Here is a 26,523-nt window from a genome sequence, read left to right on the forward strand (position 1 = left end):
CGAACCGGAGTTTGCATTCGCGTGACAATTGTAAAAATAAATGGAGTGGCGTCTGCGAACGCAGGGTTCAAGAACCAACAGTTCCCGAGTTCTAAAATAAGAATGCTTTTATTTATGATAAAAGGTGGTCGATATAGAGCGGCGCGCAAAACTTCCCGGACAGTTTCCCCTGCTTTGTCACAGAGGAGGGAAACCAATATGAATATTTGACCATATGAGATTAAAGTATAATGAGCGAGAAAAGAGAAACGGGGGCACGAACATTTCTTTCATTTGTAAAACATCGATCGTCGCGTCGTTCAATTCTAACCAGCTAAAAGTTTCATCTTCGTACAATTCGAACGATCGAATCTTGAAACGCAAAGATCATTTTGTGCACGCGCTGCGTAAAAGACATCTTAAGAACGTTAATTCCTAATTAATTGGGCCATCAGAACGAAACAAATTCGCGTTACAAAGAGACGACTGTGAACCCGTAATGTCATTATAATTGCTTCTCCTTGAAAATGAAAACAGCTGACTGTTGCTTTGCAACTATCCAGAATCATGAGGTGAAAAATGTAATGCACGAGTTGGAAGGGTGCACGAATTACCGAGAAAATTCGTTGCAGAATGTCTCTGTGGCAGAAATATCGCGATCACGAGCATCGCGTACCTGGAACGAAAGTAGCTGCGTTAATCCCTTACTGTGTGACTTTTTTTGTTCGTCCCGCGCAAAATTTATGAAGTCAGAAATGGCACAAAATGCATAAAAGTTTTAACAGACGTGGTTCGCGATCTACGTAAAAGTATAGAGAAACGCGATACGAAATTAAATTTTTAAAGTGAATTATTTTTGAAATTTTATAAACAATTATTGCGTTCGTTTAAAGAGGATTGCATATTCTCAAATCATTTTCCCACTATAATCCGGATATTTGTATTATTACCTTATTTCTCGTCATATATTAGACTCGTTAGATTCGTTATTTCTATTCTAACAACTTTTAATGGAATACTAGCTGCTGATGTGGATTTGCTTTTAGCTTTTATTTGTCCCTCTGACTCGGATACGACTAAATCAATGCTATTTCAAGATATCTGATTATCATAATAGGGGTCCCAGCGTGGAGCTGATATTTTGAACTTTCGACAATACCTCTGATAATTGTTACATGTTTTATCACAGTCTATGGAGTATTTTTGTATTTAATAATTTTTTAGCACGCGAATGTGAAAGATCGTGCACAATATGGTGCCATGTATGGCGCCAAGTACTTGTTCAGCATAAAAGGCAAGCGTACATAGGTTAGATTTAATAGCGACCTAGTTGTGCTCCGCGATTACACCAGTCTGTACTTTTCGCGTGATGCAATACAGTCGTTATCACTATATAAGGTGTTTATTTACCGATGGTAAATATTTTAGGGGCGATTAACTCTATTTAAAAAGATCGAACCACCTTGAACCATATAATCTAAGGTAAATTCGAGTCGATATCGAGATTAGTTTAGGAGAAAACAATTTGCAACGCTTTGCGTAGGTCGTGCTGTATATGGTAACAAGAGGTTAATAACGGCGGACTGCAAATTTGACCGTTCGTCTGATGTTTCAACGGTATCGCAAGTGCGGCGCGGAAGATAACTAATTATACGTAAACGCAGACATTTGTACACACGGTCCTATTTCAGCGAGCTCGTTCGAAAGTGAGCGTCGTTCCAATAACAGTTAACCGTTACAGCATCACCTGCGTCTGGACAGAAGTTGCCGCAACGGCGATTAATTATCGTCCGGGCATAATCAATTACCATAAATCGCCGACGTCCCCGACGTCCCGTTTCTTCTTTCGCGACAGTGAAACCGAACGTTTCGTTTTTCCCTCCGACGCGACGTTTTTCGCTCGATACCGCGGCGACTTTCGCTCGTTATCGGCGCTCGAGAAAACGCCGTTCGAGCCATAAAGAACTCTCGCGATAGGTCACAGTAGACCCTCGGTTCAAGATCAGAAATCCGAACATCCGAAACGCGAACCAAACCACTTTCGTTTTCTTCGACTTCGTCGTAATAACGTTAAGCTCAGCGTTAGGGAGGAACTGGATTTTAACGCGAAACAAATTGTTTAAAGCTGTGTGTATATCCTTACGTGTCTCAATTGTTACGACCATAATATTTAGCTACATATAATTACACGTCAGCCATTCTCTCATGACTTTCACATTGTGGGTACAGTGGCGAACAAAAGTTTTCGAACGGAGCGTATGTAATCTTGCAACAACCGCTTATGAATCTGAACGAAATACGATGCTTTGTTATAAGGTCCGCTTTTAGTATATCGCAAACTTTGTATGCTTCTATAATTAAGTACAGTCTTCTCCAGAAATTAATTTCAACCGTGCCAAACAAATGACGATGTTCGTCCACGCGAATCGCAAAATGAATGAAGACCGAATGGGTTTAAGAGACTTCGAAACGATCGGAGCGCAGCGTCGACAAGCTCCGCGAAACACGACGGTAGGACGGAGGGAAGCAGGAGAAGACAACCCGGGAAACATCGGCGTCAATAATCGTGGATCTTCAAGAAACGCGAACGAGACGGAAGGGATGAATAGACGAGCGTGCGCAAGAGCGAGAGAGACGGACGATGGAAGTCAAAGAAAAGAGAGACTCACGAGTGGTTCTGTTGCTGGATGAAATTGAATTCCTCTTTGATCCTCTCGCAAGTGTCAGCCACCGTGAATTTCAGCCCTCCCGCAGCCCCGCCGCTTCCTCCGCCACCCTGGAACAAAAAAAAAGCAAAAAAAAAGGAAAAAGATGAGAGAGGGAGGAATTCGATTAGCATACACGACAAAGCAGCCGCGACAAAGAACGAAAAATAGATCAGCCAGAACGGGGAAGCGATATGGGTTGTACCACGCGATCGCTAAGGAGCCCAGCTCTCGAAAATTTTTTCTGGGATTAGAGGCTGTGCTCGTCCGAGTGACGCATGTGATATTTGCATACAGGTGTATCTTCTTTTTATTGACCTACCGGCGTACCCGGAACGGAAAGCAATCAAGTTTCGCCTGGCAGAGGAACCAGGAAATATTTTTTTCCTTTAATGTAAATATGAGCTTTCGATTGCTCTCGCGGAACAATTTTAAAACGGGTACGCTCCTTTTTTCAATTAGCGCGAGCAGACAAGATTTTTTTATTATTAAAAAAATTATATTATTGAATAAAATTAAAGCTTTCGTTTCGGCCGGATCTAGAACACTGTGAACTAGCTTCTTTCAAAATTCGATTTAAAAGCATTGGAAAGATTAAAAAGTCGAGTAACATTTTCTGCTAATATTAGACAGCGTTGTACGGCGAACAACGTCTTTAGGAGCGCGTTGGAAACGTTGGAAGTCCGTTCGACAAAGGTTAAATTGTAAGAAAAACTATGTTCTAAATGGACTGCGCAACTGTGAATGTGGAACTATCAATCTTGTATGGGGAAATTATCGGGTTTCTAACACGGTAGTGTGTCATTAGGTGGCATTAGCAATATTTAATTTCATTTTACTTGTGTTACACCATTTCACCGAGTTATCAAGCTCTAATTGGATCTTAATGGCATCGTACCGAGAGGAGACCGCTTGAAAAAGTTTCAGGTCATCCGGGCCAATTTGCATTGGCGTACGCGTTTCTCTGCGTCGCTCGTGAGGGAATGAAACAATACAGAACATTGATTTCTTTATTTTGATGAGTTTGAAAATGAAAAATTCACGTTCACCGTGTAACGTTCGTGCGTGGAAAAGAGAGAACTCGGTTCGCAGGATGTCTCAGTCTCGCGCCACGACGGTAACAAGCGAGATTTCTATCGAACTGCGCAATTCCCGTCGCGCAACAATGAAAGTGCATTTACAAAATGCACGGGCGAAAGAAGTCGTTAAAGGGCGCGTAAAGCACGGTAAACCTCGTTGCACCGTAGTGTCGCGTACAACGTTCGCGTTTCGCGTTACGTTGGACCTTAAGTCGGACGTCGAATAAATCTTAACAAATTCGTATTTAAAGGAAAACCGCGAGTGTTGCGAGTTCGTTCGCTCGTTCGTTCGTTTCAGAAACGGCTGTAAATCGTAACGAGGTTAAAGTCGAAGATGACAAGCAACCACCATCAAATGGCCTTCGGCCGCATAAGGCGCACGCGAACATACAAACGGAGCCGAGAAACGCGAGCAGAGGGCATCCAGGTATAAAAGACGAGCGTCTCCATGGGATGAGAGGGAGAGGCGAGGCCTGAAGAGCCAAGGATGAAGGGCCATGAAGGCGTCCTTAATGAGACCCATTCCACCAGGTAGCACGAGGTCTGAGTCTACGGGTTCTTCAGCCGCCGTATACCGACGCCGCTCCACCGGTTGAAATTACGGAGAAAAGGATCGGGCTTTCCGATGACAGTAATGATTACGTTACACACCGCCCTCTTCTGCGGCGATGTCAATCGAATTTCGTGAGTACGCTCCTAACCCGCACGCGGGAATATTAAGAGAAACCGATCCCACCAGTGCACACACGCTGCAAAACTTTAAAACGAGAGAACTCTGGTAACTGGCAAAGACTATGGGTTACGAAATAATTCCAACGCTCGTATTTGTGACTTTCAACCGTTTGTTATGGCACATTATTGAAAAATTTTCTCGGTCGATTCAACGAGTAACGAGCTCCAATTATCATTGTACACGGATAATTTTATTGTTTCAAAATTGTACAGATAACAATAACGAACACGGATTCCTTTGTCTTCCGTTCGAAGCTTCAACGCAGATAAAAATTTAGTCCGCGTCTGTCCGATATAACGATAAATTAATTAGCCTCCCTCTTGTTCGGACTTAATCCATAAAATTGTAACTTCCACGAGCACTTCGAGATCGAAGTACAAGTCGGTGAAACAATTTTCATCGAGTTATTTCCAACTTCCATCGCGTCTCTATAACTCGTCCCTTTGTTCGATAATTTTCATTTCTATCATTTTCCTTTGATATCATTATTCCGTTAACCCCGAAACGTGTTTTCGTTTCCTCCAATTTATCGTGGGAATAAAACGATTCGCTTTCGCGGCCGAATCATTAATTCGATGCGATTACGGGCGTCATCGAGCATCAGTATTGTGCGCAGTCGACAAAACGAGAGGAATTTCGGGGCCGAATGACAAAATCTCTCGATAAAGAGAAATACTCTGGCTCGCGCGGCGTTAAATGGTCAATGACTTGTCCGCTGGCTGGAAAATTCCAGTTTTTCGGGGCTACGTAGTCTCGCGTAGAATGATTTGGCCACTTGTTGAATTCGAAACGGGGAGTGGCTGTCGGTGGTAAAATGGTCTGGGAACAGGTCGGGGAAGAGGATAGCGGTGGGCCTCACTTGTTGCAATCATCAAACGGAACAGTCATCGAACAGGTTGTTGTTCCGATGGTTAACCCAGCAACGTACACACATCCGTTACGCGATACGGCCAACGACAATTCGTTTTCATGAAAATTCTCGCGCGACCTGACCAACGTTTCACCATCGACGATAATTCCAGTTATTGATCCAGAATTTGTTGCTCGTAATTCCTCGTCTCTACCTATGTTTGACCATCGCGATATGTCCTGGATTCTTTATTTCGGTAACGTTCTTATTTTTAAGAATAGCAACACCGATGCTTTCCGACGATCTTAACGTTTCATCAGACCGTGCTGATAGACTCTATTTACAGACACACGTTTTAAAGATTCAGCTGTAAGATTCTATTTGACGAGAATTATTATTGACACTCGACATTAAATTATGAAATAATAATATCGTCGATTATTATCGAAAGAAATAAACATTCTCCGACTCGATTAAAAATTCATAAATAACCCGAATAAAGTTCTCGATTTAGAAACCAAAAGACGATCCGGGCAACAGTCACAAGTTTTCGTAAAAACAGTCCATTTCTGGCTACGATGTTTCCCCAGGTAACATTTATACTATCGACTTTCTTTTCGGTAACAGTGATTCTAAAATAAATCCAGAAGTAGCTGCGAACTTTCCAATTTAGATTTCATCAAATAACAATTTCTTTATCGAATTTTCTTGCGCTTGTAAATACCGAAGGTATTTCATTTTATTTCAAACACAACGTTTCGTCTATCGTATAGATACGGCGCTGTGCAAGTAAGGAATACAATTAAGGAGATCAATATTAATTAAATTAGCAGACGAGAAGTACATTGCTCCTAAATATAATCCATATACGAATATCAGTTTTGAATAAAGTAAAATGCCGGCTGTTATTATAATCCATACTATCTATAGGAGAGAATACTTGATTTTGATTGGGAGGCGAACTCTGAGTCCGTTTCGACCCGACTCTTAATTTTATTATTTTTCATTCCTGCGACAATTAACTTCAGTCTACTATTCTTCACGGGATTAAACGACTGCACTTTTATGTCAATAATGAACAATGATGACCAAAATTCCCCGCGCGCGGATGTAAATTTAATATCGGTTCGGCACACAGAGACGCATCAATTTTTCCTCCGTTTTCTATCTTTTTAATTACGACCTTCTTATTCTTTTTTTTTCGGAACATTCATCAATACGACTACATATTGGATTTTACTCTTTGAGCTTAATGAATCATACGCATCCACCGGCGCTGAAGCACGTGGAAGCCGTTGGGACGCGTGCGCAAGATGACGGCACGCATCAATGCATCGTTCTGATCAAAGAAACGATTCGTAATCGTAAAAATCAATTTTTCAATAATTTCCTTTTGCCTCGTCCATAAGCCGTCCAATCATCCGTGCCTTTCCTGCTGTGTCAAAACTGTTATTAACGAGCGAAGACAAAAGTCTTCCGTTCTCGAGGCGCCTCGACGAGAGCACGCTTCTCTGCCCGGTCTCTATGTTGTACCGCGGCCTTTGTATTCATTGTCTGCCCGATTCCCCTTTCACACCAGCGAAATCAATGAAGGAGCACGCCCTCGTGTGTGTACGTGTACGTGTGCGTGCGCGACCGTGTGCGTCTGCACGCACGATCGTATCGAAAAACCGGCTGGTTCACTTTGTTGCCAAGAGATAATGGCCATGCGAATCGTAAATAAGGTAATAGGTCTTCGGGGGGCCGAGGATAGTCCAAAGATCGGATGACGTAAGCGAGAAGCCCCTTAAGGGCTCGTCCACAACTTCCAAGAAGGCGGCCATAGATTTAAACGTATGCGGACAGTTCGAGAAATTGACCTTCCCTGGTTTTTGTCTCGGAATTATTACACGACAGTGGTTCTTCGCTCTTTGTAGCAAGATAACTAACTGGAACAACCGCGTAAAACATTGGCTGTAATAAAATGGAAGGGCAGGACCCCAACAACTCCGATTTCATCGAGCTTTTGTAAGATAATAGCATAGATTAAGATTTCTTTTCTTTTTCCGTAAACTGTATCATAGAAGAATCGTGCAAATTAAAAGTGTATGGTAATGTAGAGTGAAAAGACTGTTAAAGAGTATTTCAGGAAACTTCCGTGATGCAAGAATCGAAAATATTACAGCGTAAAGTAATGTTAGTTTCACCGTGGAAGTGAACGTGGCAAATAAAAAATCCTACGATTAGTAAAAGGCTTGCAGAAACTGGCAGCTACAATCCACAAGGCAAACAAACAACAAAAAACCAGTGAAAAATGCGTGGAACGCTACTGTTAACAATTCGCGTACAGTGATGCATGATTATTCGAATGAAAAATGATACAACTCGTATCGAAAGTTCCACGGGCGATCGTAATACGACATTCTACTGGTAGAACAAGACGCGACAGAAACTGGGATAAAAAGTCACGCTTTGCATTGCTAAAGTTTGTTTTGAATCTTGTTAAAAGACTAGGAAAGATGAATGATCCAACTATTCATTATCAATGACATTAAGTGAAACGCGTAGAGATCAGCGATACTAAATCGTTACAATTTGCATCCAATTAAAATTTCCAATCGATCAATAATGCAAATTGCGTTTATTATTATAGCTCGACAGGCGTTGCTGAATCATATTTGCAACTGATAAGACGTCGAACGTAATACTTCTTAGAGCTGTCGTTTAGTTTCTCTTGGCGGAGACTAGTTTCCTCGTCCTTACGCTATGGAATGTTTCCAATGGTTTTAAGACTTTCTAATTAAAAATATACATTTTTCTAATTTTAAACATCGTATCGATAAAATGACTTTCGAAGATGCCAGACAACGCCTGAGAGTGAAACTCCTCGCACCCGATATCCAATAATTTATCGCTATTTTCAAATACATATTTATCGAATTACTCTCGATAAAACAGCTCGAATGCCTCGGTTGCTTAATCTTATTCGTACACGAACGTATTCTTTGCTCCTCTTTATATCGTATCGCGGAAAAGGGGTCTAATTGGATGAGCCACTACTGTTGGGAATTATTCAAATCATGTTTCGAGGCTGTTGAAAGTCAGACGCACGAGGCCGATGTAGCTGCACTTGAATAAACATCGATGCATCGATATGCAGCGAACACCAACGAATGAGCACACAAGTTTTCTATGCGTGTACGGGTACATCAACGACGCATCCTGCACAAATAACGGAGTCTAGGCCATCGGGAAGTCTGGCGCGCGTCTTTGAATTACACGCCCCGGCTCGTTAATAAAACCATAAATAATGGAAACGAGGATCGAAGTGTCCAGTTGTCACGGAACGTGATAAAGCCTCAGATAAGGAAGGAATGATCATTTTCACGGCGATATTTTCTCGTGTTTAAACTCGTCACGCGGTAGAAAAACTGCGCCGACGACGCAGCGCGCGTTTGCAAGAAATGTTAATCCCCAGGAAAATGCAATTAATTCCTATTAATTGATGTAGATACACGACGGCTCCCATTACACGGATAACCAGAAACGACACAGACGATGCAATTACTTGCACAAAACAGTTGGATACGATAATTGGAGAACGTTACACGACCGACGATTAGGCTCGCAAATAGAAAGAAAACATACATAGTTTCATAACTGATCCGTTCGTATCCGCTGGATTGGCGAGATTGCATGCGAGATTGAAAATATTTGATACGGACGTGCTTATTAACCAGATTATTAAGACATAGGATCGGAAAATTGTACGTTTGATAAATCTGTCAAACTATAACGTTTTCAACAACGATACGATCCATTACCTGGTATTATAATTACCGATGATGTACTTTGAAAAGTACGTTGGAAGTCGATTCTAACCTCGAAGTGCAATTTGGAATAATATTAATAATATTTCTGGTTACCTGGGCGAATAATTGCTTACGATACGGAATGAAAATCATCTTGGAAAGAAATATTCGCGGAATGATTACGTTCGTGTACGGCGTACCTTCGGGGAAGAAAGAAAGCACAACGAGAATTCGTTATAATAGGACAGAAAACAATTTGGAATGTCTGCCGGAGAAATGCCCTAACGGAATATGTATGCTCAATCAATGTCGGGACATAAAATGTGCTAACAAATACATGCACGCTTTGTAAGGGGGAACCTAGACTGAATTTAGAGGGTGAATGAGTAGGAGGAAGACTTGCTCGTTGAAGAAGACCAAGGTGAAAGCCAGAGAGGGAGAGAACACGTGGTGAAATTCCTGCTGTTCAGAGGTGCGCAGTCAGAATATGCAAACCTGCGTTGCGATAGCGTGTAACTGATAGAAGGGGACGGACGGTATACTTAATACTATTTTCGTAGCGCGCGCAAACACGCTGAGTCGTACAATTAGGGCATGAGACATTCTACGCATTTCATCGAATTTCCTTGTAACTTCGTCGGACATTAAAAAAAAAAATATTATCAAAAGCGCGGTGGAACTGGCGATCATAAACGACTTTCTTTGAATCGTTAATAAGAGTCGAACAAAAGTAATTACATACCACGCGATGCGGTATTTGGGTCCCTGAAAACTTTCACGCGTCGAACAATTGAATATAAACGCAAGCATTATGTAAAAAATACGACGCGAGCCATGACAGGATTGATATTCAAACACGTATCTCTCATTCATATTCGGATTGATTTCAATAACCAATCGATACATGACACGACCGACAATACACGGAACACGCTCGATCGGAGGAGCGCGAGAACTTTTTTTAAATTATCGAGATTCTCCAGACGTGCGTCATTCGCGCGTACGCGTTAAAAATTATTAGAAGCCTTCCGAAATATAATATGATTGGAACCTGTTTTTATCGAACGTATCGAAATCGATTTGCAGCTATCCAGATACACGCGCTCGGACTGTTCGATAACCACCGTTCAAGTAAATTCCAAACAATATCTCGACGTTCGCTCCATTTATTAACGATGTATCCTATTTGGCCACTGAACGGTGACTCGAAGATATTCGACATAGCGAACTCTGAAGGAGACGCAAGACTTGTAAGCAGATCTTGATACTCTAAGCTCTTGATGTCGAGATAACGAGTTTGCATTCGATATAGATAAATATGATATAATGAGGTGCGCAACGAGGAGTACATCGTGTATTTTTCCTTACAGGATTAATGGCAATGCACTATTCGCAACGTGCAGAAAGTAAGATCCGGTAGGTGTATTCGACTTCAATTTCAAACAGCGTCGCAAATATAATTTTAAGGTTTCTTGAAACTTTCGAGCAGTGCTTTACGAGTCGTCGAAAAATCGCTGAAAATTGTTACGTTTTAAATTGCTTATCGTGTAGTTTATACTTCGAAACGAGTTTGGTATATTTCTAATAGCCAGCATTTGCGTGTCTTTTTACGCGATTTTCTTTTCCGTCCGCTTTCACCGTGTAAAAGGCGGGTCAGGTGTAATTGACGAGGAAACAAAAGATCCGGGTTCGAAGCCCGTGGTAACAATCCGATCGAGCCGATTCTTGGTCTCCCTATATTACGGAGCAATTACAGACGCCTTAATAGTCGAGGCAAAACAACCAGCCAATCGAACGTTGTACCAGGTTTTGCTACCATTTCTTGCCAGAACCCGGCCGATGCACGCTGGGTGGCAGAGAGGCCAGAGACGAGGGCAACCTCGCTTCCCGTTCGCGCGCGTAACCTCACGTCCATGTCGCAATGGCGGATTGACGGTGAGCCATGTTGCCGCTCGGCTCGCACACGTACAAGACGGGACACGTACGTGTGTGCGTGTACGAGAAGCAAGCATTACGGAGCTCGTCTTGTATATCGGTATGATTATTATAGGTTAGACGTTTCATGGCAGTGCGCACAATGCGCCGTAGTGGAGGACCGACGGAATATAACCTCTCGCTTCCCGCAGACCCAGCGCGACGTGATCCAGCGACAGAGGCGCACAGTGTGTTGTTCTTAGACGTGGTTGTGTGCGATCACACGAGCACGTGTACACGCCTACACGCGTTCCCGTGCACGAGTAGCATCGTTGCCCGAACACAATGCTATATAGTCACCCCTGGGTGTTGGCAGTTCCCCTTAACCTACGTGCGACTGAAGCAAGATTTATCGTTCGTGGAAATATACCCGTCAGTGCAGGCCAATGAATACGAGCGTATTAAATCTTTCTTGGTTCGTAGTTGCTTGGCTTAAACTTGCGTGTATGTATTTTTTTTTTTTTCGAGAGAGAAAGAGAGAGAGATGGGAGAAAGACCAGTGATTTCATGCAATTCTGTAAGGAACGGATAGCACCAATCTTGGATCAAGCTGTACACACCGGATATATAGTACACGGCCGTATGCCATCAAAGATACATTGCAAGCAATGCGAACATTCGGACAGAACTACGGAGTAGTACACAGTGTTGCCTGGCAATCGATCACTGTATCTGATCCATGGCTTTCTCGTCTATAGTCGACTCAGAATCTACTGGACACACGAGGTCACTAATAGGATTACTCCCACCATATTATTTAGTTGCCATGGCTCTTTATCTTATATACCTACTGCTCGAACCTACGGGTCTGGGCTTAATGGGGTCTGAACTGAATTTTAAATAAACATAGCAGTTGTTAAATTTAAAAAATAATTCAACGTGGGACTCTCGAAGACCCGCTCAATGTAGAATCTCTAAAGTTGAAGCTTAGTTGTGTAGCTTTGTTGATCTACCCCCAACAACTACACGTTGTCTGATTTTAAAACAGAGAAAAATCTAGTACGTGGTTAGGGGTAGATAAACATCACGGTTGACCATAATGTTTCAACAGCGAAATCAAGAGAATCGTCAAATAGCCATCTGGTGAATTCGTCAAGAAGCTCGTATCACGAGTGGCTTCGATCGGCCACGTGGACGATGTCGAAGTAAATACCTTCGTCACGCAAGGGATGAAACATTTATCGTCTACAAGAAAGCTGACATTTTTCTTTTTGTTCTATTTTAACCTCACCCTTCGCGACTCAAACCGGTCTACACTTTGAGAATCTTCTTACGCGAAACCGTAACAAACGTGTACTTGTATCGATCTTTCCTTCTGCCTCGTACACCGCCGTCTCCAAGCGTTAATCGTTTCCTCTATACGAGACAAGAAACACGCATCAGCTGTTCATTTCACAACCCCCGACGTCAGCAAAAATGCAATAAAATGTTTATACAGCGAATTCAATGCTTTCTTGAAACACACAAAGCATTCAAGCCTCCGTGCAAGGTATAGACTCCTGTCTCTTTGCATAGGTTATTACAGGGATGATTATTAGAGACTCCGTGAAAACTACATATTTCTTTGAGAGTCGTACAGTTGTGATTTTATAATTTACAATATTCGATAAGGTTTTGTGTAAAAACCATTTACCATGGATACTTCTGTCAAACCTGTGTATAATGGTAGATAAAACATGACAGGGGTAAAAGAAGCACGTGCCTCTGGGCTCCGTGTTACGAGGGAACATACAATCACCCTTAAAAGTTAAAAAACATGAATTACTTTGACAGTATCTATTATTCGCGAAATAATACTTTTCGAGAAGTGATTATACGAAACTACTTGTTCCATTTTTAACTTAATAATCAATGTTAGATAGGATAAAAATAGTTTCAACTGTGGATTTTGCTCCAAAGATTCAAAGTTAGTTTTCGTTGTTGGTCCGGTTTCTAAAATATCCGAGCACGGCCCTGTTCCGTATATTTGTCCGAAAGGAATAAATTCGACTAAAATGGAGCAGAGGCGGTCACCCGGGGCCAAAACGGAGCGCCGCGCGTCTCTCGAGCGTGTTTTCTGAGGCGAGCGACCCGACACCTCCAAGAAGCGGTCTTTTGATCGATACGCGTCATTCGCTGCTCGAGAATCATGCGAATGACAGACGTACCACACCCGTGCGGTATGAATGTTCGCGTGCATATGTGTTCGTATATTTCTGACCATGCCCTTCTGCGCTTTAACGAGGATAGCCGAGGGTCGAACCTCGTTCGACATGTAAATGTAAATGTTGGACAAGAACCGGCCCCGGGACTCTCAACCTTCTTGGTCCCGGAGTCTGAACCGCGCCTCGTCGGATAAATAGCGTACGGTGAGAATCACTGGCGGGGACACTCGGTGACTCCCCGGTGTGGCAAGAGTGTTGCGACGTTCTCGACACAGTTGGCAGTGGCGATCAATCTTCCGCGAGCAAGTTACATTCTTCGACGACGCGTCCGTCAGCGCGGAAAAACGCGCACCGACTCCGCAATACTGTATAAACGGGCGAAACTCGAACGTAGAAAACTCCAACGACTCGCGACGCGCCGTGCTTCCGCGTTAGAACTTCGCTTTAACGCGTCCAACGCCAGACCAAACCCCCCTAATTGTCCACGAAAACGAAACTTTGTTCCCGGACAATTGAAAACTACCGTGCCCGCAATTTGCCGTCGAACTTGTTTTTACAGCACCGTGGAAATTCGAGACTCCTATCTGGATTTATTTTGCGACGCGGCGGTCGACGCGTTAAATCGAAACGGTATTTAAACCAGACGACTAGCAAACGCGTCGAAACATTTGAACAGATATAATATCGAGGTAATCGAGACGTCTGTCGGATTTGCGTTTTCGAACGATCAAACTGTCACGATGGTGGATCGTTCCGAGAACGAGCAAAATGAGAACCACTTGTAGGGATTTCAGTGGGTGGCGTTGGTCCCCTCATCAAATGCTTGTCATACCGTTCTTACCCTCAAACTCCGGTGCCTAACGGATCCCAACAGTCGGGTAAAGCCCGAGCCGCACCCCCGTGTACACAACGAGAAAGAGGATGGTGTGTATATGAGGAGAGGTGGGCAACCACCCCAATGGACCCGTCGACGACGGCTTAAAGCCCATAGGCCTGTGATATGCCTTGGGGCCAAGAATTATATCGCTAAAACCCACCAATTACGGGGGCTGCGAGCCGAAAACGGCTCTCTTTCCTTCCAACTTCTATGTGTGTATACACGCATCAGTTTTCAATTGACGTCAAACCTACAGTGTGTTTCAAGTAAATCCGTCCAAACGACGGACAGAACCGCAGCCCCCACGTATCGAATCGAACCGGAAAATCTTTGCCAGCGACGAGCAAAATTCTCGTTCACGTAACGAATGTCTGGCAACGAATGAAATATTTTGGCGACACTGATACCAACCTCGACTAAAATCTTAATAAAGATTGCATGTAGTTCTAACGAAAGCAAACCTAACAGAAGCGATATCTTGAGTGTGATTTTTCAAAAAATTGCAAACTCACAAATTACCTCGTGTAACAAGTTCCGTGACAAAGTGGAAAACAACCCGGATCCTATTTAGAAAAGAACTTTTACGACGCGTATATTTATGTTGGGCGTCGAACAATGGAAAAATAGAAATACGCAGAAATCTCCTCTGCGTATCGTAGTCCATCATTCGTCGATGAAAAAGACCATTCGTCTGATTACGATTTCACGAAACGTCGTACAACCTATCCACGAGCGACGAGTTAATCAGCGAAACCATGCGGTTTCTTGCTCCCTCTGCGATTAATTAATCCTCGCGATTAATCACTCCAAGCGCTTTTCATCGGAGAGAAGATCGTTTTTATTCGTGCTCCCGTGCACGAAATACACGTAGATATACAAGCGTTTTGTCGTCGGTTGCGCAAAGAGAAATGTCAATAAAAATTCGGGCACATACCAAAAATAACAGGATTGCGCAAATATTCGAAAGACAATGCCGGGAAAATGACCAATTTTAGTAGTTTCCGGAAAAAGAAAATGTTTTTTACAAAACGGGCTTTTGTACATTCTACTGAACTAGGAAACAATAGTCACTTAATCGACATGTGATGGGAAAGCTGTAATAAACGTGCATAAATGTTGGAATGCCATAGCGTGTACAACTGGCCTAATTGATGTGTTTCTCCCTCCTCTTCTTTGAATAACTATCGATCGGCGCAATAGTAGTCCTGAAAATCCGTATATAAATTCGTAAAAGGTTCGCATCGAGAATAGCAAAAGACCATGATTTAACTTTGCCAAACATTAATTAAAATTTTGATATTTTACATTACATCTCCGCGAGAACATGACTAATAGATTGATGAAATTTTTCCCTACGAGAATGAGTTCAAACATTGCGACTATAGAATTTTTTGTTAATCATACATTATTCAAACCGTTTTTTGCGAAAAACTTTTAATTCTAGACTTTCGACGGAAATCGAATAATATCCTCGTAAAAGTACAATGCTAATTAGAAAGATAATTTCGATCAATAGATGATTTCGTTTCATTTAGGCGGGGAAAAATGTGTAAAGAAACGTGACGCTCGATCGCTGTTAATAATGGAAGTACGAAAGTTATTCTGAAATTTTCACCGAATTGCCCATCAATCGCTGCGAACATTACAAACAATTTTATTTTAATTACGTTTTCATCGTTATTTGAACATCAAAACTTGTAAAAATAATGTAAATTTTCACCGACGAAAATTATATTTTTCATCGTTAAGCGAACGAACGAAAATACATGCACACGCGTCTGATTCTATTTGAAATCCCGCTATTTACACGTTAAATAAAGTAGCGAAGCGTGTCAATATATTATGGTACATACACGAATACACGAATGTACACAGTAATACGAAATTACTGGACGCAACGAAACGGAAATGCTGAAAAATTTGTTTGATAATACAATTCGCAAAAGAATACACGAACCGCGTTAAATATAAACGACACATTGAAAACCGTATCGCGATCGATTGATCGCAATCTGTGCGTAAAAGCTGAATTACGAGCTTCTGTGCTGCGAAGTCGTAAAAATTTCGGGATGCTCGGCTCAGCACGACAGGAAGTTCTGAGTGCCCATAAAAACTTTGAAACGTTTCCATTATTCCAGAAGGGGGAACGAAACGCACCGACGAAGATCGACGCAAAATCTTCAAGTATTTTCATCGCGACGCAAACGAGCCCGCGAAGTAAGTGATAAGCGCGTTAATACAAGGTATTAAACCATTTTCACGCGTAAACGTTAAATCGTACGCTAAGTTTCGTTTTCGGGAACTTGGGATGCAAATTAAAATTTTAGATTCGTTTGTAAGCTACGTTTACTGTGTCGATTACCTGTTACTGACAATTTTTTAATAATTATTATGTTCAAGAGCACAGTAGCAGTCAACGCGCGATTACTAATATGTAAAATATCAGTGTTTATAGCATATCGGATTTTTGAAAAATATTTAATAGTTTCTTTAATCAAATTTATACCAAATCGGTACTTTCATTCGAACGCGTATAAAATGAACATTTTTCAACATTTAAAAAAAGAGAACGTCCAATACGCGATAGCAGCGTTAATGCAGTTTACCAAACTGTTCGATCTTTTTCATTCGAATGAGCCGTTATCGGTAAATCGTGTACACCGTCCAAAGTTGTTCCTGTAGCGTGCAATCCGTCATAAATCACCATCGACGCTTTCCGACATCGACAAGCATTCTTGAACGTGCATTTTTTAAATTTAAAAACAAAAATATAAGATCTCCAACGGTTGATTTTCGTCTCTGATATCTGAAGAAACTAGTAAACCACAACAGAGATGGAAGCTGGATGGACGTAAAAGTAGAAACTCCTAACGCGACTCGTTTTTAAGAAAATTACCTCAAGTAGGTTTGTAACAAGAGATACAAAACGGATTATTTAGAAAAGAGAAAACATCGATCTAAACTGGAACAGTAGCCATTAAGCATTCCGAACGGAGTACGTCGAGGATTCCAGGCTGAGTTCGAGACTCGAATCGAAGTAACAATCGATTAAGTAAACTACGGGAGAATAACTTTGAAAATTAAATCAATTAAACGTACGAGTAAAAGAAACACGACTATCGCCAGCGACGAGAAAATAAATCATCTTTCGTTGTGCGACAATGGCAGACGTCCGGATGGTTGCGTACAATTTGAAAGTCGCAATAAACAGTATTCGAGACACGATTCAACGGGAAAACCTCGTCCGTCTTCCAACGTTGCATCTCGAAAGTATAAATTCGTCATTGTCGTCCATTGTCACCAATCGGTCGCCTAGTATAACTTTTTCTATTTCGGGATCAAGTGACCCTCCGGCGAGCATTTCAATTTTCACTCCTCGTTTCAATTCGGATGGGACGACTCGACGAACAATTAGTCGTCGTGCAATTTGATCAGCGATTGTCATCGGCGTATCTCCCTCTATACCCTTCCCCACCCACCCCCTTCACCGACCGCGCGTTGAAAAAACTCGCGGCGGAGAATCATTTTTTACGTCGCAATTTCGGTTTTCGTCCGACGTACACCGGTTCCCGGCGCTGGTTCGTCAAAGTAAACGACGCTGGATCAAAGATAGATCATTCGAATTCTTAGATCATGGCAAATACCGCGAGGTTAGTTTAATAGCAGCGTATACTGCGGTTATTCCTTGCCTTTGTGTCGTAAATGTCTGCGGCAGAACTATCTTCATCCTCCCTTATTCGAATACTTCGAGTTATCGAGACAGTTTACTAGTAAAATTCTATTATCCGAACATACCCTTGAAGAATACGCTTTTTCTTCATTGAAATTAATTTCAGAACTTCTTTCATTTAGAAAAAAAAAACAAAATAGAGATTATACATATACATAGTACTACAACTTTGTCTGCAATATTTAGTGTAAAACTTGACGATACTTGTGGTTCGTAGATTGTATTTTCCTATTTTTAATAACAACGGGAGGAAGAAAATTCAATAAGACTTTAACGTTGAATACTTTAATAAAGAGAGGCATCGAAAATCGTAAAGCCCCGCTTGCAAACTGCATAAACGATGCAAACGGTCGTGTGTGCAGACAGAGTGCGAACGAATAAGTGAGAGAGAAGAAAGGGAGAGAGGGAGAGAGACACGAAGCAGTAGGAATAGACTAAAAGAGAAGAAAGAGAGGAGGAAACAAAGCAGCACCCCTTTGTCCTTTGCAGTAATGCACGGTACAAGTCAGCGCGGTGCATTTGCAAAGAGGTTACAAGACTTTTATTGTAGTTAGTGTTTAGCATTCCTTTTTATTTCGTTTTTCGTTTGTGCATAGCAAATATGTGCATATCGTTAATTGATAAGATTTTTATTCCAGACAGACGAAACAATTCCTGACCGTAATATCAACACATAATTCTTTGTCTAACATTTCTAAAATAGTGAAACGTTAAATAATAGGTATTCGCGTAACAATAAAAATCGGAATACAAGAAATAATTCACAATCTTTAATCACGGATCACGTTCCACGTTCGAGTGAATTTTAAAGACCACAAGTTGCCGTTAAATGCAATTTCCAAATAGCATTCTGACTTCCTTTCGTAGATTTTGCATATACATAAACGATAAACTGCTAATCGACACGTTTATATGTACATAGTATGCTGATTAGGTTTTTTACTTCCTTCGCGTGATGTATGCATTAGGCGATCGAGTTGACTATGATTATCACGTTAATTACCGCTTCTATTAAAGTATGCTCGCTCTGGTTAAATCTATTAAATTTACAAATCGAAAGCGTCGATGGTTAAATTTATTTATCTTGGCGAATATCTTAACAGACTTAACCGACTTTTCGTAAATTTCGAAGTTCTGGCTGAATTTTGAGAAAGTACGTTGGAGCATCGATTCTCTCTATTTATTCGTTTATGGAGTAAATCACTTTGGTTCCTGAGAGACTCGATTGTCAGTTGTTAAAATACATCTGGTAACCTTGCTGAATCTCTTCGATCTCGCGTTACTTGTGGTTTGGCAATGTAACGAGCGAACAACGACGCTTCATCGGGCAACTCCTGCTTTTATTATCTTTCCCGTCTTCGCGAGGGTTCGAGTTACAGAGTTACGAGCACAATAGTCGTAGGCATCCTATCATTTGTTCGGTTGCCAACTGTAGAGAATGGGTCAGCTCTTAGCGCTTAGAAGAGCATTTGCTTCTATTATGATCCCTCGGTCATCTATCATTCACGACGTAAATTCGAAATCAATTTCCCGTTTCCCGACCCGCGATCAAGAAAAACGTCAGTGCAAACACGTATACGCGGTTGGTTTACAAACACCCAGCTAAAAACACGAATAAAACCCAATGTACTTGCATGGTAAAACGTACAATCTGTCCGCAAATAAACATCCGTCTCCACCTTACCTCCGCATTAAATATCCAAATATAGTGAGCATCAATCCCACTGTCACAAATAATGCTCTTCTTTCCGATGTTTAAACGCAAAAAAATTATTCTACGACGCAAATGTTGTTGCGGACGAAGAAATGAATAATTGCATACGTTTAACCCTATGTAACCTTGTGTGAAATCACATACCCATATACAGTGAACCCTCGATTATCCGTCCTCTTTAAGTTTCTAAAACATTAATGAGCTGCATAATTGTCTTGCTCTTATTCACGCTCCTCATAAACATTTGTTCAGGCGTGCATCCGGGCCCACGACTTTGTCCACGCGTTTTATGGCTACGGCTAGCGTGCCTTCGTTCGGCAACAAAGACAAATCAGAACCCCTAAAAGCGCACTTTACCAATTTTTTTGGACACACATTGTTTTCGACACCAGGGACCTCCGTGCACTTCCCCTTAGAGTTAGAAATAGTCGCACCCACTACCACCGTCAACCACCAATCAGTCAAAATTTGCACACCCCCATCCGCAACATTTTCGACCAATAGCAACAGAACCGAGATTATGTAAACCGCGAGCACCGTAAAAAATGTCACTCTTTCCTCTGAAAAGACAACCCGAACATTAAAAATAAAGAACACACAAAACCACTGTCTCGGTGCGTTACTTATACGAAATCTGCTCCGACGACATTAATTTGCCGAACGAGCAAGCCGGGTTCGCGACTTGAGAAATTTACGACTTCTTACAAGAAAGTCCGCAATCATATCGGGTACAACATTGAACAAATGATTGTGGAAATTGCTATTCATCGGTACAATAATGTATTTTAAACCTACTCATGTCTTAGTCCGATTTCAGCTCATTACCAAACAATAGGTCTCAAACAATCGTTTTTTCTACTAGGAAATAATTTGGATTAGCAGAGTACTAACACTCAGGCGATATCGTAACAATATAGTTAACTGTTATCAACGCCGGCGTGGAGATCGTCACAACCCGAATTATTACGATACATAATTAACACGATTCGACCGAAACTAGCAGATACTCCCGTTCAAATCAAAACCGTGCACGTTGGGAGTTAATTTCCTTCGTTAATATCCAATCGTTTACGATGTTCGATAATGACGCGCGCATGTTCGTCGTCTGTGAATAGAGCGGAACCTACCGGGTATTATTACAAGAACGGTTTTACGCTTTAAGAATCCTCGTGTAGAAATTATTGAACCACTTTATGCCCCTCGAACGGCGCCACATTAGCGCCAATAAGCAAACAACTCGACGAGTGCGAGCAGATATCGTCACTGGCCGCTTCTGCGAACTCGCAATTGTTGTACGTTGACTCGTTCGTCTCTCTCTCTCTCTCTATAAATAATCTGTACAATTTCTAGAGGCCTCCTCTCCTGTGTCCGCGAATTCCCCGGTGGTTTCGTTTCGCGTAAAGGACTTTGAGCTTATGTGACGCGTGAAATTATAACGGCGGTGGAAAAGTAAAAAAAAAAAAAAAAAAGAAAAAAAAGAAAGAAAAAGAAAAGCGAGAGAGAAAGAGGGCGCCGGGGCAAAGCATTCTTTGAATGGCGGAATTATTTGCAGTAAGAAAATGAGAATCTAAAAGGCGGCCGAGTAAACCGTATAAAGGAGAACGCTTTTTCTACGATGACTCCGCAATTATATTACTCCGTGCCGACGCTTTCTTCCGTGAGGTTCGCAACCGCCGTTTGGTTTGCCCTTTCGCGGTTTTAGCTTTTTAACCGTGCAACCGAGAAAAATACGAAAGCCCACGCGCGTTCGCGCATGGTCTTTGTTATTATTATTATTATTCAGTGGCAAATACACAGGACGAAAGGTCTCGAAAATAATTCGAGTCTTCGGGAATTCGAAAATACAAAATTACAAATGGAAGTAGGGGCACAAACGAAGAAGCTTTAAGCGACCAAAATTCGGACAGCAGATTTTTTTTAATCGGTGGAGGAAGATCTCTGGGCCCTCCCTCATCATTATATTAATGTTAGTATTACTAATATGCACGACGAAGCTAGTTCAGTCAGCCTCGGATAAAACGGCAACAAAAGCTATTCGAATCAAATGTGTCCTTTGTTCGAAGGGGTATTAAAAGATCGACTACATACCAGTAAATGAAAAAAAAAGCAATGTTATTGTAGAACCGGTATTGTTAGAGATCATATCAAATTTTGTCGTGTTTGATAGACGAAAAACGAAATATAAAAGACAGATTAATTCTCCTTTCCAACATTTTAATGGCATCGACGTTCCAAATTTTCTGATAACTCTCGAGATATAAAATATGTCAACACCTATCCAACCTCTTTATCAAAGTTTTTTCAAAAATGTAAAGGCATTGATGCGTCACCATACCGAATAGTGGAAATGGCCACTGTCGATAACAGCTGGGAAAGTAAAACAATGGATAGATTTAGCTCTTATGGGATGCATTTCGTGGATCGGTTAAAGCACCTTGGCCCCGTACAAATTTATTAAAAATTAGAGGCCTGTTGCGTAGCGATGCAAAGAAAGTATATTTTTAGAAAATCGTCGAAGTGTTGTGTTCGTTTCAAATACATTTTCCCAAAGCGGTTCCGGAGACAGCAAGACCGTGTTTACGCGGAAAAACTCTTACGATCGCAGTTAAAGAGTTAAAAACGAGTCGTTGCGCATTGTGCTCGACGCATCGAAACAAGGGAGCAACATTACGAACCGCAATGTAAATTGAAACGACAGAGGAAAGTCGGCGGTAAACTTTTTCGCAAATGTTTCACGAACGCTTGATAGTTCGCTTTTAAAGCGGTTCGAACAATGAACAAAGCGGCGAATTAAAATTGAACGCACCCTATAAGTGGGCTGAGGAACAGGGAGAGAGAGAGAGAGATAATGTGGGGACGCCCGCGATGGTGTTGGGGCAACTGATGGGGTAACTACTTTGAAAAGAAAAGTTGAAAGCTCGCTAGCACGGCCGCTTTTTATTCTCTAGCAGTGTAAATGGTTGCTCCTATTTGCCTCTTCGTCGTGGCGTCAACATTTCAGAGATCATAGAAACAACTAAATCTCATAACAATCTCAAAGCAGCCGTTTCTAGATCAAAAAGGACTTCTCGATCCAGTGGTTCTAAATCTGTTCTTTTTTTCAAATGGGAAAGCATCGAAATACATGGATCCTTTTCTCGAAATGACATTACGAAATTTGTTTAAAATCCATATTCAAATTTGAGCTACCTCGTGCTTCCCGTTGTGAATCCTAATCGAAAAAACATAATCAATCTCGCAAAAACGATCGAACGATTCGCAACTTCGCAGATGCGCCGCTAAAAAACTGTTTATCCGTAGTTTTCGAAGGTTTTTTTTTCCTCTCGCGATAATATTTATCCCGAGGCCGGGAGTCGACGACGTTGCGTCTCGCGCGAACACTTTTTCCTTATAATTCATGCCTCACGGTGGAACGTAAGTCATAAAAATTACCCGCGGAAGGAAAATTACAAAAATTAACAGTTTCCCCGTACGCGCTGAAGCTACACCGGACACGATAAAAATTAGGTAAGTTCGCGGTGTCTCGAGTTGCGCCGAGTAATGCACTTACCCGTCGTAATTTTTACCGCAACACCGAGATCCGACTGTTTCGCTCGGCGCGCAATCAAGAAAGTTCAACGTCGAGGGGCGAAAAGAAATCATCGTGTACGCTGTGTTTAAGAAAGAAACTGTGCCAAACTAGAGCCATATATTATCCATCAAAACAAACCATGTTTCGTAAACACGGATCCGCAAATAACAGTAATCTCCGGATAACTACAACGAAATGATGGCAATCATTCTTCGTGTTTATTCGACGCAATCGCGCAACGATTCCCCTATGTCTCGCACATACATTTCTTCTTACAGGTTGAAACTTTTCCAAATCATTTCGTTTACTTTTTTCTACACTTTGCTAGCAATTTATTATTGAATTCCTATCATGATGATTATTCTCTTCTCTCCAAGACGTGTTACGAGTCCAGAATGTCTAAAAATCTTTTCTCAAACTGCGCCACGAGCGTGAGAATCGCTTTTGGTACAACCTTTCGCTAATGTTTAGTATATTTAGAGGCACTTACGGCAGCGGCTGGGTGTCTCGCCGGCGCGGGGTACATCTTAATTGTGGCTAAATACTTCGCAAAGAATCACACGTGTCCACAGTGTCCTTTGTGCACGGTCACTTCATGATCCGTTCCCTGGGCTGATCTCTGCGGTGACATTCTCAGGATCTTGGAGGAACGCCAGCGGTCTTCCCTCGCCGTTCAGCATCGGGATCCTCTTGCCGGCTGTAATTATAACACGACACCACTCGTTATATGGACATCGAACGGAACCAAGGTGTTTCGTAAACTTGCCCGGCGTGTTTTCAGCGTGGGGCTTCGCGTAGCGGTGTTCTTCTCGCGAGAACCAGCGTTCTCTCGTCAGAATTAATTTGCTGTCCAAAGAATTGACAGCTATCGCGCGAGCTGGGTTTTACCCTCAATTGGTAGGGTGAGGCCGCACACAACTCACACTACAGTTCTCTTTGAACGTCCTATCTGATTGATTATAGCAGTCTCCCTCATCACAGAGCCTGAAACTCCGCCCGCATTATTTTCTGTTCGTTGTCGAATTTTCAACTAAGCGGAAAAAACGTCCAGTTGCCAAAACTAACAAGTTCATCTTGAAATTCTTGCCGGTTCGCAATAAATGTTTGCATTCCATTGAAACATTAGGTTTGGAGCTGACGTAAACGAACGCTCGAAGAATTATAATAATACGACTTTGTAGAAAAGGGACCGATTAACCGAGAACGCATGGACAAAACATTTGAGGAGTTTATTGAATCTAAAAACAAACAGCTCTTTGTATCAAGAATTAAATGGCTTATTATTTGTTGGCGGGAATGCATTGAAACCGATCGAGGGTACTTTAACTAACAACAGACTGTTCGAGTATTTCTAGCGATTCAATGGTACACGTTCAATGTATTATTTACTGACAATTTTTACACCGATTTTACAATTTCGTAACAGATGAATTTAACGTTCCATTTACTATTCTTGATTGAAATCAAACAAATCCCAGTCTACCAGTTGTGTAACGTTTCTCCTTTCCAATTAAGAATTAAACACCAGATACAATTCTAGATTCAAACTATTTGTCATTAAAAGTTGACGGAAATAATATTTTTCCGTGCACGTATCGACCATAAAGTTTACACGTTGCAATATGGTGACACAAAAGTTTCAATTATCCGACGATTAATATTCAAAAGATACGTAATATCACGACTCTTAACGAATTTCAATAATAAAATATCATTTATCAAATTACGATGCCGAAAATACGACGCGAAAATAACTGTAAGCTTATTTCAGGCTTACAAAAGCGAAGCTTTCATTTTCGATTTCCATAAAACCGTACGAAATCTCACCAACGTGCTGCATATTGATTTTTAAATAATTTATTTGCCCTCGCTGCGTGTGAACGCGGCTTTACGAATACGACCGATCAATTTATCGTTCGATTTATGAGCCGCGTAAACCACGCTCCGACGCAGTTCCGAGGGCATTTATCCTAATCTTTGAGGCGTGTTTCTAGCGGACGACAAAGAACGAAAAAAATGAGATGAAAAGAGACGGGAAGAAAGTGCGTTCGCACCCTCGTGTAAAATGAACGCAACACTAATTGCATGCGCGGAACACGTCATGTACGGAAACTACGTTGAATTCTTCAGGCCAGACATGATTATTTTGCAGTCATATTGACGCTACTCGTTTCACTGTCGTACCGCAATAACAAAAAACGACGGTATTTCATATTCCCAAATATTAAGTAGTATTGCATTAGAAAGTTACTAATTCTCGTAAAATAAAATTTACTAAAAATATTAGTACGATCCTCTTCGTTGTGATTATTTCTTTTCTAATGCACGAAACTAGCGTTACTCATCAAATATTTCGTTTTTAAAGGTCGTTCTCTGAGGGTAATTATGGATAACGTAGGTTGACTCTGAAGTCCCTTCATAGTGTTTAACGTGTCGGCTTATGGTTCCCGTCTTTCTAAAGTTCCACGTAGTAAACTCACTTTGACTTCCACGTTAATTCTTTAGCAGACTTGGGCATTATTGAAACAAAGCATTTAAAAATGATCGTTTCAATAATGTATTACCTCGCAGAAAATTATTTGAAATAATCATGCGTTGCTTGGAAAATAATAGAATTTTTTAATTAATTCATTACTTAAAATTGATATTCACTATTTTATCTCAAATTAAACATGTCAAAGTTTTTATCTTTGGATACCGTGAACGCTTGTAATTGTCAGTTGTGCACGTTTATGAATGTTCGGAGAATACACGTAAGACGAATATGCTAGCAGGATTTCCGCACGCGGCTCGTGCTGATTTTTTAAATCTCACATCCGAAGAAGTCATACTATCGGCTAAATGATAATGCGCGGAAAACGATTAAACACAATGGCAATAGTAACAAGCGAAATATAAATAAACGATAAATTTTATATACCGATATGAACGATACGTTGGTTTTGAAATGAGCTTGTCCAAACAATGGGACAACAAAATTAACCAACTGTATTAATAAACAATATTTCAATTTAGTAACGTCACAGTCAAAATAAACATTATTTATATTTTCGAACGCGAGTACTGCGATATAATATATTTATGCAGCGTAAAATATTAATGCAACTAGTGATGCAACGCAATCGAAAGGTACACAGTCTCTGTGCATTAAATTATAAATATAATTAATAAAAGATCGAAACGTTGAAAAGAAAACAAGTTTATGATTTTCGAGAATATTTTCCTCGTATAATTTTACCGTCCAACCACGCCAAACAATCATTATGCTTTCTAATATGTGTCGATTGAACAAACGGTGGACTGCAGTTCACCGATCGAATCGATCAAGAGCAACTTACGTAACGAACGGTTTAACAGCCTAACAGTTTAATTGAAT

At 41.3% G+C, this 26,523-nt stretch overlaps 1 protein-coding gene across 2 annotated transcripts in view; it reads right to left on the minus strand.

The window, feature by feature from the left end:
• The window catches only part of LOC122402720 (protein groucho-like), a 115,693-nt gene that overhangs the window by 85,784 nt on the left and 3,386 nt on the right, over positions 1 to 26,523 (minus strand). For both annotated transcript variants that reach the window (XM_043405740.1, XM_043405739.1), the window contains exons 2-3: positions 23,638 to 23,844; positions 2,649 to 2,755 (exon numbers count right to left, since the gene is read on the minus strand). In XM_043405740.1, coding sequence (XP_043261675.1) covers positions 2,649 to 2,755; positions 23,638 to 23,673 — 143 coding nt within the window. In that variant the 5' untranslated portion in view covers positions 23,674 to 23,844. The remainder of the gene's footprint in view (positions 1 to 2,648; positions 2,756 to 23,637; positions 23,845 to 26,523) is intronic.

Source organism: Colletes gigas, unplaced genomic scaffold (assembly GCF_013123115.1).
Source record: "Colletes gigas isolate AHSC1104 unplaced genomic scaffold, ASM1312311v1 Colletes_gigas_Sc00039, whole genome shotgun sequence".
NCBI classification, from domain to species: Eukaryota; Metazoa; Arthropoda; class Insecta; order Hymenoptera; family Colletidae; genus Colletes; species Colletes gigas.